Source organism: Pogonomyrmex barbatus, unplaced genomic scaffold (assembly GCF_055798465.1).
Source record: "Pogonomyrmex barbatus isolate J1 unplaced genomic scaffold, ASM5579846v1 scaffold1, whole genome shotgun sequence".
In the NCBI taxonomy this organism is placed as follows: Eukaryota; Metazoa; Arthropoda; class Insecta; order Hymenoptera; family Formicidae; genus Pogonomyrmex; species Pogonomyrmex barbatus.
The window spans coordinates 3,375,704-3,389,931 of record NW_028297098.1 but is presented as its reverse complement, the minus strand read 5'-3'; the positions used below and the strand labels follow the sequence as shown (position 1 = coordinate 3,389,931).

The following is a 14,228-nucleotide window of genomic DNA, read 5'->3' as shown; positions in this document are numbered from 1 at the left end:
AATAAATCAAAATCTTTATTGGAAATAAAATAAAAATGGAAATGAAAGAAATTAAATAAAATTTTACTAGTGATGAAAGATATGTGTGTGTTTTCACTTGTCACTGTGGATTTCTCCGTTAGACGATTCTTTGAACGATGACTTGGAGGCAGACGAAGTGTCAAATGCAAACGAAAGCGTTGTACTACTTCAAGGTAGTCGTTACCAAATTCGGTATAATGAGGCCATGTTATAAAAATTGAAACATATAAGCTAAAATTTAATTTCTATCTTGTAAAAATTATTTCACTTATCATAATTTGTATAAAAGACTTAATATATATAAAAAAGTATTTTTAAAAAAAAAGATGCAAATCTATCTATATCTTCTATTTACACAATTATTTATACAAAACAGAAACAAAATGTATAGAGGAAACAAATAAAAACATTATTTTATATTTTACAACTGTAAAATAATTTAGTTTCGTTTTAATCTTAACTTGCGTAGCTCTATTGTATGGCTTTTAATAAACGAGTAAAAGAACGAACATCCAAAACATATGCATCGATATTTGACAAAGTTGATCTAAATATAAAAATCCGTTTTAATGCCATCAATACAAATTCGTAATTAGAACTTGAGACTTAAGAAAACTAAAATAGTTGTAATATTATTAAAGCATTTCTTAATACACACACATGTCATGAATTATAGTAAGAAATATATCGGAGCCATACCTTTTGTCGCAATAGAAAGTTGTGTGCTTCTAAGTGTGTTATAAATTTTATCGTGACAATTACAATTTTAATCGGTTAGAACAACACAATTTTAGATTACATCGTAAAGCGGCTTTAGGAGTCATTTGTGTCCTGCCGCCAGTAACATCGTCGATTAATGTGGGAGTTTGCCCTCCGAGATGAAGTCATGCTGGCGCTAATTTACCGTTGTGTTTGAATGTACTATTAGACACGTGCGTGAAGTATTTGGAATTCACGTTCGAGCCGGCCCACACCTTGGCAACGCACGTGAAACGTGTGCACGAGCACTTGAACCTCGAACCCTGAACACCTCTATGTCTAAGCGGAATCTATACCGTACTCGTTAAGTACGTCATTACCTGTTATTCGCGCGCGCGCGCGCGCGCAAAGAGAAGTTTCTTCGTATTGTAAGTTATTAGTGGAATGCTGTCGTCAGTAAACTGTATTCATACACTATTTTCATTCCGGCTCACGTAATGATTCGCGGGAACAGACTGCGTAACGCCTATTCCGATTCGTAAATATTGTGATATTTTCGATTACGATTTTACGGATGGCGTATTGGTAAATCGATTATTTACAAAGAGACGTAACTCTACAAAATATCGATTACGAATGACGGAAGAGACAGAGAGAGAAAACATAATATTTTTCAATTAGCAAGACAAAGTATTTATATATTTTATAAATACGGAAACTATAATATCAATTAAAAAAAAGTTAGTTTTAAAAATTCTTAAATTATTTTAGATGATTTCTTAACAAAGATTAATAAATTTTCTTAAAATCTAATTAATTTGTAGAAATGAGTTTTGAATGAAATGAGTTTTGAAATGGAATTGGTTCTATAGTCCCTTCATGGTTTCTATCAACTCGAGAGATTGACGATTCTCCGGAATCATTTTATTTTTTATATTTAGATCTTCGCGAATCCGAGCAGGAAAATATGAATGTCCATGAGGTGTTTCCGGAAGACTCCAAGAAGAGTTTAGAGAAGAATGAGAGAATAATCGAGTTCTAATTCAAGGTAACCAAAGAGATCGCGTAAGTGGCTCGACATAATTATACCGTATCCTCCTGACCTCGGAAAGCTTAGCTCACTACGTTTAATTGCAATCGCGCGGGAGGCCGGAGAACTCACTTACGGGACAATGTGTGCGGTCCCAAGGCACACACGGTCGCGCACTTACACACACGCACTCACGCCGAAACGGATGCTTTGTTTCAGATTAAGGTGCCGACCGAGACCGTGTTGCGTTACCCCGTTACGTCGGGGTACGTATAATCACTCTGTAACGTAAAACCAAATTAGCGCGGATCTCAGAGTCCAAGCTCGCTGCTGGCTATCCGGATACGTTTACATCGAGTGTTTACGGCGCGGACTGGCTTCTCTCGTTAATATTTCGCAACTCCCTGTCATATTTTCCATCGACGATCCCGAAAATGCGCGAGGGCCATTGACGCGGGCCCTCGTGATCGTTCGCCATACGTACAGCAATTTTACGATCGCGATACGGTGCTGTCTCGATATTATGCCTATAATATTTATACCAAAACTTCATCGTTTTCTAATGTAAAAGTGTGCTGCTTCTTTATGATCGAAATCGTCTTCGCTTCGTTGTGTCGCATCTTTCTTCACACGCAAGGCCGCTGAGAAGGAAACTTCAATCTACTGCTTTTACGACTGCATTTTAAATTGTTTCGTTTAATGATATTTCAAAACTTGAAACTCGCCGAATAATGTGGAAGTGTTATTAAAGCGCTGTCGATTGCCGCCGCTGCATTGAAAGGATTCTTAACGGAGGACATAAAGAGACAATACCATGCTGGAAAATAACAAATAATAAAATATATTTTCTTTGTTTTATTTGAAGTAATTGTAACCTTCTTTCTTTCTTATTATTGTATAATAATCATATTAAGAATAATAACAATTAAAAAAGTTCTTTATTTTAATTTATTTAATTGAGATATGTATTAATGATTGTTGTAAATAAATGCATAATTAAATAATTTTTTAACCTATTTGCATTTTTATCGTGTTTAGTATAAAAATATAAATAAAAATGTTATTCTTTCCTAATAAGATACTTTAAACTTAATTGATTGTATTGTAATTATTTGCAGAAAATTGCATTGCATCTATTTATTAATGAATATAATTACATGAAGAAGAAATGATTGTGAAAACATTCATATAACATTTGCATGATATATGTAAATTATTGTATTTTCTCAGGATGTACTCAGAACATTTACATAGTATATCATTTGCAGTATATTTTCAGAATATATACTCAGAATATCGTATTTTCCCAAAATGTATTCACGTATTCAAATATTTCTACGTATATCATTACTAAATTTTTAAAAAATATTTACAAGGAAACGTACGGAAATATATTTAAAAAAAATCATCAAAGTTGAAAACACTTTTGTACGTTTCCTTGTTAAAATTTTTTTCTTGAATATATTGAACTATCTCACAATATAACAATATTCACAATATATATTGATTTTCATTTTTCTTATGTTAGAATTTTTTTTATGTATATAAATATTAATCTGAGCACATTTTTCTACGTAATAGAAAAATAGAAATTAAAAATGGTAAAATAATAAAATTTTCTTAAAAAAATGAAAATTTTATAAAAATTGTTAATTTGTTTCTGAGTTTAATTATATAACTCAAAGTTTATATTTTTCATCTAAAAAATTTTTGATAATATTTAATGTAATTTTATTAATTTTATTGGAATCAATATTATTAATATTGATATCAATCAAATCAATATTTAATTAAAATTAATTTTAATTAAAAATACAGGCAACTGACATCTAATACTATAATGGATAACTGTCTATAGAATTATGTATTTGTCAATTTATCTACAGAGGTTATGTGTGTGCTGAAATATCTACTAATAATAAAGTAAAATATAAGCAGTCTACATTATCGACTTGGAAAACTTGTAAGTGATATTGATACCCTATGTACAAGATGGTACTTTATATATTTTACAGATGTTAAGACAATATTAGAAAATCTATATCGACAGTTGAGAATGCCAAATATTTTTCAATATAAGTTCGGATCAAATAGCGATTAATAAACTTTTACAGTATCAAATACATTAATCTTTTATTGTATTTATTTGTCGATGATTGTAATAATAGATAATAAATGATTATTGTTGATTTCTTTAAATTGTAAAAAACAAATAATAAAAATTATTAAAATATTTAAATTATAATATTTTAAGAAAGCAATATATTTTTAAAATTAGTCATAACGAAAACATATTATATCATTGATATCTATATAAACAAAATTTGTTGAATTAATATATATATGTTTTAAAATGATAATGAATAACATATTAATTAACAAAAAGATAAAATAACATTATAAATCATAGATCGTTTTTTGAACAGTATAAAACCTAGAAATCAAATAGAAAATTTATATATTTTACGGATTTTAATAACTTTTTAAATTTGAATAAATGTATTTAATTCGAAGTTATAATATTAAAACAAATTATAATTTATAAATTTTGAATAAAACTATAGAGCTTATATTGATTTGTAAATATTTTAAGAAAAAAAAAAGTTTGCCAGGTGTGGGGTTCGAACCCACGCTCCCAGATGGGAACCAGAACTTAAGTCTGGCGCCTTAGACCGCTCGGCCAACCTAGCTTGGTGTCGGTAACAGTGTTCGATGCATGTTTACTACAGCATTCAATACATATTGAATATGGTAATAAATTATCTATGATGCATCATTCTTTTTTTAATAATAAATAATTATGCATTTAAAAATTTTATAATATTTCTGTTTTTTTTATTTTATATAAAATACATTTATTTAAATATATAATTAATATATATGTATAATAATTAAAATAAACAAAATTATTATTTATTCTAATAAAGAAAGTATTGTATTATGCAAAATATTGTATTATGTATTTATATAAAGGTAAAGTAAATGTTAAAGACAAATTATTTTCCGAAGAATGACTTCTTAAAATCATCTAAAAAACATTTAAAATGTAAAAGAAAATTAACTATTGGAAAATGTTTTATAAAACTACTGGAAAAATGCTTATATAATAATATCTTTAATATATTTCTAAAATATATTTCAATTTATGATGTTTATATGAGTCATTGGTATACAATATCTTTAAGATTCTTTATGTAAAGTCATTTTTAAACATTATATAATTCTAGTCGGTAAGATAATTTAGATCATAACATTTAACTTACTAAAGTAATAATATGTACGTATTACTATATATTGAATGTCTTATCATAAATGATCATTCTTTTTTATTACATAAACTAAAGGAGATAGATTTAATAAATAATATTAAACTAAACTGTTCAAACTAAATAATTCGCTCTATCTATATAAACTATGACTATAACTTAAAAATTATTTATTATATTATTTTTATTAGAAGATAGAGAAACATACATATAATTTTTTCATTATTCAATTTCGATTGTTTCAATTTCGACATAAAAGTTGTAATATTCTTAATATGTTTTTAATACATTTTCTTATTGCATTTTTATGAATTTCAATATTTAAATTATTTTTACAAGTTATGCCTCAAAAAGTGCAAAGAGCAAAATGTACTTTCGAACGGATCGTTTGTTGACGAGATTCGCTATTCTGACAAGCTCATGGAAATTCGATATCATTGAAGGAAGATTACCGGTAATAAGCAGATGGTAATATTCTTTTGCATCACTGAGAGTACAATGGGTTTGTGATGTCGTAGGATCCAGAAAGCAAACAGAATATGAATGGAGCCGACTCGTTGCACGAGCAGATCTTATCGCGATGAACTGTCAAGGGTGGATCACTGGATTGCTCTTATCCCTGCTTGCCCGAATGTTCATCCCTTTTGACACGCAACCCGAGCTCAGCCTCGATAACATAATAATGGTAAAGACAGCGCGTGGTGATGCTGCGATAAATACAGACAACTATGAAAAAGATCGGGGTTTGTTATATACCAAAATATTTATAATCTTCTAAATTTACTATATATATTTATTATTTTATGGATATATTGTAATAATGTTTATAAATATCTTAAGATTCAAGGTAATGAATATCCGCTTGTAATTCCTTGAGAAATTTAAAAAAATATAGATTTTTTTTTCTTTAAAATTGTATACTTTGTTCTTTTTGTAAATTCAAATTATACCGTGCATATAATGCGTCATATTAAGTTCTATGAAAGAGCACGTGTTAAAAAACTACGTTAAGAGCACAATGAATTAAAAACGCATCTCTTTATACAAAATAAGGATTAAAAAAATCAAGAGATTATAAAAGGATTATAAATGTATCAAAATTTTGTATATAAAAGTCTATTATTATTTTTAAATATTAATATTTAAGTAATACTATTATAATATAGTTAGATTAACAGCAATTAAAATTATTATATTGTATTTTGATAGATTAAAAAGTATTTGCAAATTCTATTTTTCTTGTTTTTATTGTGAATTTAAATGAGTATAGAATCTAGATGTTTATCTCTGTTTAATTTTTATATATTTTTCTGTAAATGTAGTTTATGAAATAAATTTTTCTATAAAGACATGAAATTGTAATTTAAATTTTTATATTTCAATTTTAAACAATGAAGAAATTACACATAAATTATAATTAATTATAATTAATTAGAAAATACACAATTTGTGTATGAAGACGCATATTCTTTTAATAAATTATACATTGGGGAAATTAACGTGTTATTGTAACAACGCGTTAGAACCGTGTGCAAGTGAAAATCGATACCCTTCTATGGGAAGCCAAAGAAACCAGTATTTGAAGAAAAACGATTTTGTATTGTACCCACGTTGTAACGTTTGCAATACGGCACGCGCCACCCCTGCCACGTGCCAGCCAATCTAAATCTAATAACACAAACAGCCTCACAATACGTGCATCATACACGCCATCGTTTGGCGGTAGGATGTAATGAGACACCATGTGAACTAATCGCTCTGGAGTGGTCCTTCAGATCTTGTTTCGCTATTTGTTGATCACGGTCTGTTCTCTCTCTTTCCCTTGAGACAAATAGGTTCCCACTTGAGTTTGATAATCAACGTATTATAGAAAACAATTTCTGTTCTTGCCTTTACAAATTTCTTATTTCATGGTATTAAATAATTGGTCAGATTTTTCATACATGTTGAAAAGATGTAATATTATAATTATTATTTTTATAATAATTGTTAGAATATTTTTAATTAATTCTATTAAAACAATGTAATAACAATGTAACAATAATTTCATGTATTATTTTCTCTTAGTCTCTTGATTTAAATATTATTTTCAAAGATAAATAAAGGTGTTTGTTACCAGAAATTTACATTTCTTTTCTACTCATTTCAGCTCTACTAATTTTTAATTATTAAATCTAAAAATTTTTCATAAAATATAAAAACGTATGTATATGTTACATAAGATATATTCTATAGATAAATTTAAATTCTTTGATATTTATTTAAAAAAAAAGTTAAACTATTAAAAAAGAATTAAAACATACTTACATTGAGGATTATATACCGCTGTTTTAGCTAAAGATGAGACGGGCAAAGAATCAAAGACGGTATAAAAACATTTCTATTATCAAGATTTTTAATTCTCTCAAAAAGTAAGTTTAATTTATTTCAATATACACCGACGAGTGTGTCTATACGCACGAGTGTGCATATCATGTGCGTACAAGAACAACGCGTCTCATAAAAGATGACGTGACGTGATTGAACCAAAGTACAATCAATATACATATATATAATATATATATATATATAATCAACATCACATGATCACAGAGCGCTCGGCTCCGGGACGAAGAATGCACTTTCTAGAAGAAAAGTACATACCAAGTCTGTCGATATGCAAAAAGGAACTCTTCATAATAATAATTTTTAACGGTATCTTCGTTTTGACAAACGATACGATCTACGCTCGTAAAATTGCTGCAAAAGTTTTGGACTAACTGGGAATTTCAATCTGGTATATGCTTCGTATACTTTCGTGAGTTGTATGAGATTTGTTTCGGGCCGGCTTATCAAACGATCCAAATCAACTATATACGTTTTATACAGGTCGCATTCGATCCAACTTTTTAACGTTTTTGGCCTGATTTCTTTGCTAGATATTGGACATTTATCTAGATTTCGCTCTAAAGCGAGGAATGAAACGGATTGCAACAAATTCAATGTTTCATCCGCAAAATAGATATGGAGACGTAAACTTGTGCATTCCTGATCGGAATTACGTTAAAAGATTGGATGCCGCTGACGCAATTATACGGATACGCTACGTACATCCTACGTTTATTTACATCTATGTATAATAATTTTCACTCTAAAGTGACGTCAATGTCATTTCGTTGGATTCTTAGAAATAGTTTTCTTTTTGTACATTGTAACAATATTTACAAGTATTTTACAAATTACGTTACACGTTACACTAACTAGGCGATACTGGTTAGTCATAAATTGCAGGGTAGGAAGTTAAAATTTCGAAGTCGAAAATGCTCTCTAAAACTATGGTATCTGTTATTTATCGATAAGCGATATGTCCGTCGAGTGGTGTCAATTTCTTTCCATCTTCATCAGCCTCTGTTTGAATGATATAAAATATTTGATACCATCTCAGCTTTCTTGCTCGGTTCATGCAATTGGCTTTAAAAATTTACAAATCGTTAAATTTTTGTTTAAAATAAAGATTTTAAATATTCTGTGGTAAATATTGTTTGTTAATAATATTATAAATGAATCAAGCGTATTATTATTATTATTATTATTATATTAATGAAAATAATAAAAAGAACATTTCAACATAATTATTATTGAAAAGAATAGTTTTTATATATTGATCAAGCAAATTGAATATTGTAATTTAATCATTATTTAATTTGTTTAAACAGAGAAATAATTTCAATAAAAAATATATAAAATTTATATTATAAGCATATTTTTTAATATCAAAACAAATTAAATTATTCAAAATTATTATTTATACAAGAATGTATATTAATTATAAATTCTTAAAATTGTTGTAAAATAAAATGAAAAATGTTACATTTATAAGTACAAATACCATCCGAATCATGACCGAGCTCTTAAATTTATAGAAAGACACCTTCTCGTTGTTCGATATGTATCGTTTCTTAACTAATACGATCATTGATGATCGTTACAAGTGAGTTGTCTTAGATTTTTGCACTGATTCGCCTGATTCTTTACGAAATTGTTGGTTTCAACTCCGACGAAAATGATGATGACACATATGATTCTTTTTCCTTTTTACTAACAAGTCAAAAGGAAAAGGAGCCACGGATAAAAGTAATTCACATTCGTGAAAGCAATGTACGTACGACAATGCGATAATTATCTGGATTATTTATGTAATTATTATCCGAATAATTATTCAATTCGCATATACCAATTCGTTGAATTGTATAATGTTTCCATGAATGCTACAGTTTACGACATCTTCGTCGGAGCTTACATCTCGTAGCACTATTTGCCATTTGACGAGAGCAGCGGACTGGCAGCAGCTGAGTATCCTTGATTGCAGGTGGGTAACATAAATGGATTCATGTTGAATGGTGATCCGACCACTTCTCCTAATCCTGCAACATGCCCACTGTCGGTTATATATTAGTAGTGCTATAATTATGCTATAAGTTAAATGCTATGGTACAATTAATAAATAAAAAAGCGGCGAAAAGCACACTAATTTTATATTTGTAAGTATAAAATTATTTGAACAAAATCCTACAAATTTTTTATAAATTAATGTTAAAATATATTTACAAAACAGAAGAAGAAAAAGAAAAAAAAATTGTTTACTTGATAAAAAAATTAAAAACAGTCGTAAGATGTACATATTTTCTTATTTCTTGCGGAATTATTATTCGCAAATTTGTTTATTCAATAATTATGTTTAATTAAAGCTTTTATTTCTTGAGACAAACGTGTGCAATTGAAGATTTGTATTTGTTCTTGATAACTTGTCAAATGAATAGAGAAAGATAGCGGGTGGTATATGTCAAAGTTTCTGTTTATATTGAGAAAAAATTATATATAAAAATAATTTTATTCATTTTTCAATTGCTTTATGATATATGCGTACGTATATCATATTAAAAATTTATATAAATACAGCTTATTTTGTCTATTATAAAATGTGTCCACTAATTTTGATAAAAAAATTATAATTAAATATTGTAATTGCAAATAATTCATGATTAATTAAATCAATTATATAAATATTTAAAAACGCGAGAGGATCTTATGAGAAAAGCCAAGACTTAAATTCGACTGGAAAATTAGCAATTTTCTGCGATTAAATTAAGATTACTACCGCGTCGTAAATAAATGTACATACATTTTCAAATGTCGTCTTTCATAATTCTTTAATCGCAGTGCATAGGGTGATGGTGATGGTGATGATGGTGGTGTTGGTGGTGATGGTGGACGGTTAGCGGTTACTGGGCGGCTGTGGCGAGGTGGTGCTGTGTGGGCCAGTGCGGTGGGACTGAGGTGGTCGGTGGTCGTACTACGGGGGCGAACGCACTCCCGTCCCCGGATGTATAGAATATGCCGTATTGTTCGTGCGCTAAAACGAAAATTCCATATAAAGGAAAATCATAAGTGCGTGCATTAAAAGGTAACATTAAGTAGAAAAAGAGCATGCGTGCTGGATACATAAAAACGTATATGAGTGTTATGTCTTCTTTGAGTTGTTTCGAGTTGTGTCGAAGACATCGGTGTTAATAACGCAAAATGTTTTATATCTATATTCTGATTTATCTAAACATGTTGCTAATGTAATATAATATAATATTTTACATTTTGCTACATATTCTTATTATGTAAAAAGGATGTTATATTACGGATGTTATATTTAACAGAAGTAATTATATATAAAATTGAAAAAGATTTTAAAATCATCATGTATAATAAGAATATTGATTAAATTTATATAAGTATTATAACAAAGATAATATTACGAATGTTGAATCTTGACAATAATTTGCAACATTTATCAAACATTCATAATATTTTCTTTATTGTGTTAAAAAATTATTTACATTAATATTAATCAACTTTTAACTGATTCTGATATACTAGTTGCATTGCGATGTAAAAAATTGATTTTGATCTCGGCACAACTTGAATTTTGTGGGTGTGCAGTGATACTGCACAGACATGGGATCGTCTGCAGGAATAGAAAAAGAGAAAGAGAGGACAGGAGACTTACGCGAGGTGTAGAGAGTCGGGCTGCCGGTATACGGATTGGCAACAGAATAACTTCCGTTAGTACTGTGACTGTGTGGTGTGCTGGCTGAACTACCGCAATAACCACCGCCGGTTACGACACCACGTGGACTTGCGCTGCTGCTTTGTCTATAGGCGTCGGCGGTGCCACCGACGTTGGCTCCACCGACACTACCACCGCCGCCACCACCGCCGCCGCCGCCACCGCCTCCTCCGTCAGCAGCAGCTCCTGTCGTCACGGAACTACCGTCTAGAAATAGAAACCTGCCCGTCAGACGAACTCGTCAGTATTTCAAGTCGTGAGTGGTTGCCTATTAAATTTAACTCAGGGATAACTGCGTCTTGATTGGTACAAATCTCTACGGAAAAGGAATCTCTCTCTCTCTCTCACACACACACACACACACACACACACACACACACACACACACAACACAAATCATTTATACTATTAAATTATATAACAAATATTTAATATTTATGAAGATGATAGGGTGATCGCGCGATTGTGGAAGATATTTCGACGCAATGCTGTTGATAGAAAATACATCGTACATACCGTCAGTCCATTTTGCCGCGCTACCATTTTCCTGCACCGTCACTGCAAGTTGCCCCGTATACGAATTAAAGGCCGTTGCTGAACTGGATGTAGGAGGTGCGGGTGCGTGCACTGAACCCGGACTTCTGGGCGCCCCTGAGATCCCCATGTTTCCGGTTTTAGGCATACTATAAATGGCTTCTGCTAAATCCGCCGCCCTCTTCAATACTATCTCCTTTGGAAGTTTCTCGGGGTCACCGGGATGCCGTGGAACGAGTTTCTGTAACCTTTGGAAGCCGTAGTCGATTGTGGGTTCGTTTACCGCTGAAAAATTCAGCAAAGATTTGTTTGCTTTTGCTGTAATGTCATAACTTTTGTGCGTAACAATTATTATTTGCATAAATTTATGTATAATGTAGATACGCGGCGGATGCGTTTTTTGTACTTACAAACGTAGACAAATCTACCGGGTGCTCCTTTACAAAATTGCTTGCTTTTGTAATGTAACGTTACATCAACCACGCCGGGTATTTGTCGTGCCGGCGCCTGTACTTTGATTGCATGTGGGGTGATAAACTATAATAAAAGTGTGCGATGAATACATTTTTGTATTTATGTAGTGTTAGAGATCTTCAATTATTTTGTAAATTACTGACCTCGCTCCAAACTAGCATCGACCCGAAAACTACTTGCAATCCGTCGAAGAAATTTTCACCGATGATTATAACAGTAGATCCACCCGTCGTCCAACCTTCATTAGGCGATATCGCTTTTATGCACGGCGTTTGGAGAGGTATTGGTGGATATAAACCTAGGTTTACAACATAAAATACTATTGTATTTTCTACACTTAATCAATTCAGAATTTAGTTAAATTCACATAAAATTCACGTGGTGTTGAAATTTCCTGTCAATTTGTCAAATTATTTAACCTTAAATTATTAATGATCAGTTTTCTCATTATGAAAAAATTAAAAGTAATAAAACAAAAAAGTACAAGTTGAGAATTAGATAAAACAAAAATAACTTGCGACTGACGAGAGGGAGAGAATAGGATATAGAAAATTATCTGAATATTCTGTTTATTCGGTTGAGGCCGAGTGGCAAATATATTTTCTGGCGTGACAGGCAAGTTTTCGAGGTCGTGGGATTCGTGAAGGAGGGAAAGAGGTGGAAAATGAAAGAGAAACTATGAAGGAGAACAGCGGAAAGAGAGAATGAGGCGACGAGAGAAAGAGAGAGTGTGAGGAAGAGGATCGGAGAGCTCGGGAGAAGGGTTGTAACAAGAAGGAAGGGGAGAGGACGATCGGGCCGCCGGTGTCTCTGCTTGGAATTTATAACCCAATGATATCATTTTGTACCCCGGCGAAGCCAAGCCACCCCCGGCACACCGACCCTGGGCGAAGCGGAGCCACGGCAGAGTGGCTGACATCATGGTATATTGCTCTCAGTGATGCTCAAACACTTTCCACTTCGAGTGCTTATGTGCCGTCACATTGATAAATCTCGGCGGCTTGAAAGATCGCAGCGTTATTTATATCCGGATGTATTTAAAGGATATTCTTATATATGTTATCGCTGTAAGATCTTTTTTCATAATTAGGAATTATTCATTATATAATTTAGGCTAATAATAAAATAACTATCAAATTAATAATGTAGAAATTAATAAAATATTTTAAATATAAAATTTACAATACAAACTTATGTTAATTATTATTATAATAAAATTAAATCTATGTAATATGATCGAGAAAATTGTATGATATGCAATTTCGCTTTTGAATATAAAAACAAAGAAGTGACGGTCATACCGGAAGCGTTAGAAAGTTGTAAATGTGATCCTATGCAAATGGAGATTCCTCAATGGGACACCGGTATTTATTGCGTTCAATGTACAAGAAAGTCGTTAAAGAGAGCTGACCGTGTTGGCAACCATCCTGGTAGAGAATTGTCGAACAGCGCGGTGCGGGCCGCCGCGAGGGAGAGAAGAAGAGGTGGTGGAGGGTTGAAAAGAGGGATTCAGTAGAGGAGGCCAAGGAACAAGCGTACCAACCCGGAATAAATAAAATCCTCCGCGCCACTGAATGGTAAGGGGTGTTATTTCCAACCCTCCCGAGCCCCTTTTGTGCCACCGAACTATCGTCGAAGTCGAAGAGCCGTTGTACTCCGACACGTTCGGCCCGATTCTCTTTGATCACTGCGAGATCGCGATAACTTCGTTCGCGTGGTAAAGACTCGAGAAATTTGTTAGAAAAACTGGGTTTTATCTCGATATAAGCAAGTATCATATTATAAAATCAATCATATCTTCTACATTCAATTATAAAACAGCAAATATTTTTCCATACTGAATTGTGGTAATAAAGTTCTCAGTTTATTTCTCTATACATAAATAAGAACACTGTTTTATTTCTTGTTACATAAAATAAGTTTAAAAAGTTTTTATAAAATTTATAATCTTTTCTCCTTCATATTCATAAATTAAATTTATAGAAAAAGAAAGTATAAAATGAGACAAGACAAAGTCCATAAGATGAAAATTGCAGTTGTCTCTTATCAAATAAAAAAAGGAGTTATAAAACGATGTATCAGAGAGATAGACCGTAAGTAAACGTTT

At 31.2% G+C, this 14,228-nt stretch overlaps 1 protein-coding gene and 1 non-coding gene across 6 annotated transcripts in view; both read right to left on the bottom strand.

Moving 5' to 3' along the window:
• Nucleotides 1-4,356: 4,356 nt before the first annotated feature.
• Nucleotides 4,357-4,440, bottom strand: TRNAL-UAA (transfer RNA leucine (anticodon UAA)). Its single transcript has one exon. It is a non-coding gene; the product is annotated as a tRNA-Leu (tRNA).
• Nucleotides 4,441-7,393: 2,953 nt separating this feature from the next.
• Nucleotides 7,394-14,228, bottom strand: part of kn (EBF transcription factor knot) — a 77,634-nt gene continuing 70,799 nt past the window's right edge. For 2 of the 5 annotated variants that reach the window (XR_016138314.1, XR_016138323.1), the window contains 6 exons: nucleotides 12,265-12,419; nucleotides 12,058-12,184; nucleotides 11,630-11,932; nucleotides 11,054-11,320; nucleotides 10,178-10,408; nucleotides 9,297-9,433 (listed from right to left, as the gene is read on the bottom strand). Coding sequence is in view for 2 of the 5 variants with exons in the window: in XM_011647357.3 (XP_011645659.2) it covers nucleotides 9,307-9,419; nucleotides 11,054-11,320; nucleotides 11,630-11,932; nucleotides 12,058-12,184; nucleotides 12,265-12,419 (965 nt within the window). In the remaining 3 variants the exon portion in view is untranslated. Of the gene's footprint in view, nucleotides 9,434-10,177; nucleotides 10,409-11,053; nucleotides 11,321-11,629; nucleotides 11,933-12,057; nucleotides 12,185-12,264; nucleotides 12,420-14,228 lie in introns of all 5 variants that reach the window. The other 3 variants (XR_016138315.1, XM_011647358.2, XM_011647357.3) reach the window with 3 other exon arrangements.